The sequence below is a fragment of the Mus pahari genome, chromosome 20 (assembly GCF_900095145.1).
Source record: "Mus pahari chromosome 20, PAHARI_EIJ_v1.1, whole genome shotgun sequence".
NCBI classification, from domain to species: Eukaryota; Metazoa; Chordata; class Mammalia; order Rodentia; family Muridae; genus Mus; species Mus pahari.
In genome coordinates, this window is record NC_034609.1 from 51,612,769 (window position 1) to 51,616,600 (window position 3,832).

The 3,832-nt window shown below is 44.0% G+C and overlaps 1 protein-coding gene across 3 annotated transcripts in view; it reads left to right on the plus strand.

Annotated features, from left to right (window-relative positions):
• Nrp1 (neuropilin 1) overlaps positions 1-3,832 on the plus strand; it is a 150,206-nt gene that overhangs the window by 71,615 nt on the left and 74,759 nt on the right. For all 3 annotated transcript variants that reach the window (XM_021219963.2, XM_029532452.1, XM_021219966.2), the window contains one exon: positions 1,970-2,125. In XM_021219963.2, the coding sequence (XP_021075622.1) occupies positions 1,970-2,125 (156 nt within the window). The remainder of the gene's footprint in view (positions 1-1,969; positions 2,126-3,832) is intronic.

Consider the following 3,832-nt stretch of genomic DNA (forward strand, 5'->3'; position numbering starts at 1 on the left):
TGGCTGTCCTGGAACTCACTTTGTAGACCAGGCTAGCCTCGAACTCAGAAATCCACCTGCCTCTGCCTCCCAAGTGCTGGGATTAAAGGCGAGCGCCACCACGCCCGGCTTAAACCTTTTTCTTAAAGACAACAACAAAAGTAAACTGAAATATATGCAGCACCTCCGTTAGTTTTTGTTTTGTTTAAGAGGATTGGTCAAACTGAAAACCTGTTGACCAAGGGTCTACATACTATAAAATTCAAAGTTTTCAGATTGACTTCTCACTAGAAAGTTGGTGATTCTTGGGGCTTTGTGAAGCCCAACTCTTGTGGGGTTCACTTTTGCCATGATACTTGAGTCATTAGCTGCCTTCTGCACAGGCTATATGCATGGTCCATGAAGACCCATCCCTCTACCCTAGGAAATGGGGAAAAGTCTACCTCCTGGTATCCTTAAGTGGAGCAGTGATTAGTAGCTCAAGTGCATAGAACAATTGTTTTCTGAGAAGGGAAAATGGTCTACACCAGACTGTCCTTCAAAATTTAAGCCATCTGGTATATTTTTACCATATGTGAGATTTAAAAAAATACTAGAGAGAAAATGACTACTTTTTTGTTTTGTTGATCTGAACAGATCAGTGGAGAGGTCCCTCAGCTGCTAGAAGCTTCTGTAGTAAGTGACTCATTGCCAAGGTTGGGCTAAAGCATTTCAGCAGAGACACAGCTACACCAAGCCAAATCTGAATTTGACTTTAACACAAATTAGTCAGTGTTCAGGGTCATTCATGGCCTAAGGCAAACATATATCCTACTGGGTACAAATAGTTACTGTGGGCCATTTCTTGGCCATTAAGCACAGTACAATTGCCATTCTTGGATTTGGAAGAGTTAAAAACAGTTAGAAATCAGACAAACACATTTTCAATTCATTTTGATTGTAACTTATTGTATATAAAACATTGTGTTTATAGTTTCTAAGTCTTGAATGGATAGAATTTTCTATCAGTTGTTGGGCACAGCCCTGAAGAGTGTTTTGTGTATATAATGTGGATGGTTTAGAATCTAGGGCTAAATAGTGGAGTGAAGAAGGAAATTGGGGTTGTGATTCTGGATAATTCTTGGGACATTAGGTGTCTCCAGGTTCTCCTCTGGGTAAAGAAGTGAGATACCTGAACCTTGCCTAACTGGAATCTTTCCTACTGAACTGTAGAAACAGTTTAGACTGAAGGTGCCACCAGATGGCTTGAATTGCATCCTTTTCAAATGAAGCAAGCTCTATGTGTGTGCACATGTTAGCCTACCTGTGTGAAGGCCAGAGGACAACCTCAGTTATCATTCCTCTGGAGTCATCTCTTTTGCTTTTGTTTCATTTTGGTTTTATGTGTATATGCACACACACACACACACACACACACGTGTTATGTTATCTGAGTTTACATGTGTATTATCTGAGTATAATATATGTTCTCATGTATGTGATGTGACTGTATATGTGTGTACAGGCATATGCATGTGCAGGTCATGTGGATCCCTGAAGCTGCCATTTGGGTGTCTTCCTCTATTGCTCTCCACTTTATGTTCTGAGGGAGGATTTGTCATGGAATACAGAGTTCACTCACCAACTTGTTTTTTGGGATCTCTGCCTCTGCCTACTATGCTCTGGGATTTCGACTGAGTTGCCATTCTTCCTTTGTATGTAGATGCTAGGGATTTAACTCTGGTCTTTGTGGCACTGAGCTATCTCCCCCGTCTGTTCTATTCCAGTGCTGGCTGGGGAATGTGATTGTCCTGCAAATACTCCTCTGAGCATCTTCTCAAATCCTTTACACAGATCCATCCAATACATGCACCATCCACCAGTTAACTAGGGGACACCCACATTAGGTGACAGCCACCCTTGTGTCCCTCTGAGACTTGTCCTTATGAGTAGTTACTTTTGCATCTGCTGTAGAGGAAATCTGATATACTCTGTGCTTCTACTTTTCCAGTTGGCCCTCACATTGGGCGTTACTGTGGGCAGAAAACTCCTGGCCGGATCCGCTCCTCTTCAGGCGTTCTATCCATGGTCTTTTATACTGACAGCGCAATAGCAAAAGAAGGTTTCTCAGCCAACTACAGTGTGCTACAGAGCAGCATCTCTGAAGGTCAGTATTTGTTCATCTCACAAAGCCCTGTAGTAAACACTGCTCATTATTTCTCACACACCTGAGGCCACACAAAACACTAAAGAAATGTTCTGGGAACTGTGGTGCCCAGTGTTTGATTTTTCTCTTTCTTTAAAAAAAAAAAAATATATGTGTGAGTGTCAAGTGGAAAAAAAAATCGTTTGGTGTATTTCCTCCATAAAATTATGTGTGAGTCTCTGCAGTTAGGGAAGTGGAAAATGACTGCATGCTGCATTGTACAAACAATGAGGGGTGACCTGGAGGTCTCCCTGGCACCTCAAAGGCACAGGTGTCAGGAACCACAGGATGGTTTCTGGCAGAACCAGCCAGTGGTACTAGTACACAGAACAGTCACACACAAGGGCAGTTGACTATGGGAGACCCCATGGAACTCATTACCATTTTCTTATAAAGTAAAAGTAGGAGGTGTAAAAGCAGGATTTTTTTTTTACATTTTTTGTCATTATTCTTTTATGTTTTTTTTATTAATTTATTTATTCACTTCACAACCCAATCGCAGCCCCCCCACCCTCCTCCCAATTCCACCCTCACAAATTCCCCCCATTAGCTCCCTCTCCTTCTCCTCATAGAAATAGAAGCTCCCCCCTTGGGTACTAGTCCTCCCTAGGACACCAAGTCACACTATGACTAAGGGCATCCTCTTCCACTGAGGTCCAACCAGGCAGTCCAGCTAGTAGAAGGGGAGCCAAAGGCAGGCAGAGTCAAAGATAGCCTCCCTGCCTAATTGTTAGGGTACCCACATGAAGACTAAGCTGCACATTTGCGTCAAATGTGTAGGGGGCCTAGGTCCAGCACCTGTATACTCTGGTTGGTGGTTCATGCTCTGTGAGCCCCCCATGATCCCAAGTTAGTAGACTCTGTAGGTCCTCTTGTGGTATCCCTGACCGCTCAGGCTCCCTCAGTCACATCCCCACTCTTCCACAAGACTCCCAGAGCTCTGCCTGATGTTTGACTGTGGTTCTCTGCATCTGTTTCCATCTGCTGCTGGATAGAAGCCTCTCAGAAGACAGTTCTGCTGGGCTCCTGTTTGAAAGCATAGCAGAGCATCATTTATAGTGCCAGGGGTTGGCTGTCTCCCATGGGTTGGGTTGCAAGTTGAGCCAGACATGGGTTGGCCATTCCCTCAATCTCTGCTCCATCTTTATCCCTATGTATCTTGTAGGCACAACAAATTTTGGGTTGAAGGTTCTGTGGGTGAGTTGATGTCCCCCTCCCTCTACTGGAAATCCTACCTGTCTACAGGACTCCATATCCTCTGCTACTAGGAATCTCACCTAGGGTCACCCCCGTAGACTCCTGGTCCTTCTGCCTCCACCCCCAGTGTGCAAGGATTACAGGTGGTATGCCCCACCTCATCAGATTACAAAATGCTGGCATGAGACCCATGTGGGGAGACCACACTGCACAAGTACTCTGTCAACCATACCACATCCCTCCACTTCAAGTAGCATTTTTGTCAACCTTAGCCCACATGGGAAAGTTAATAATAACTGTGCTGACTTTCATAATCTTGTTTTGAAATATCCCCATTCAGGAAAATATAATTACAGATACCATGTTCTAGTAATCCCACGATGCATATTTTGTCAGACTTAGTTAATGAACTCTGCAAGTGCTCTCTTGCTCTCTCTCTCTCTCTCTCTCTCTCTCTCTCTCTCTCTCTCT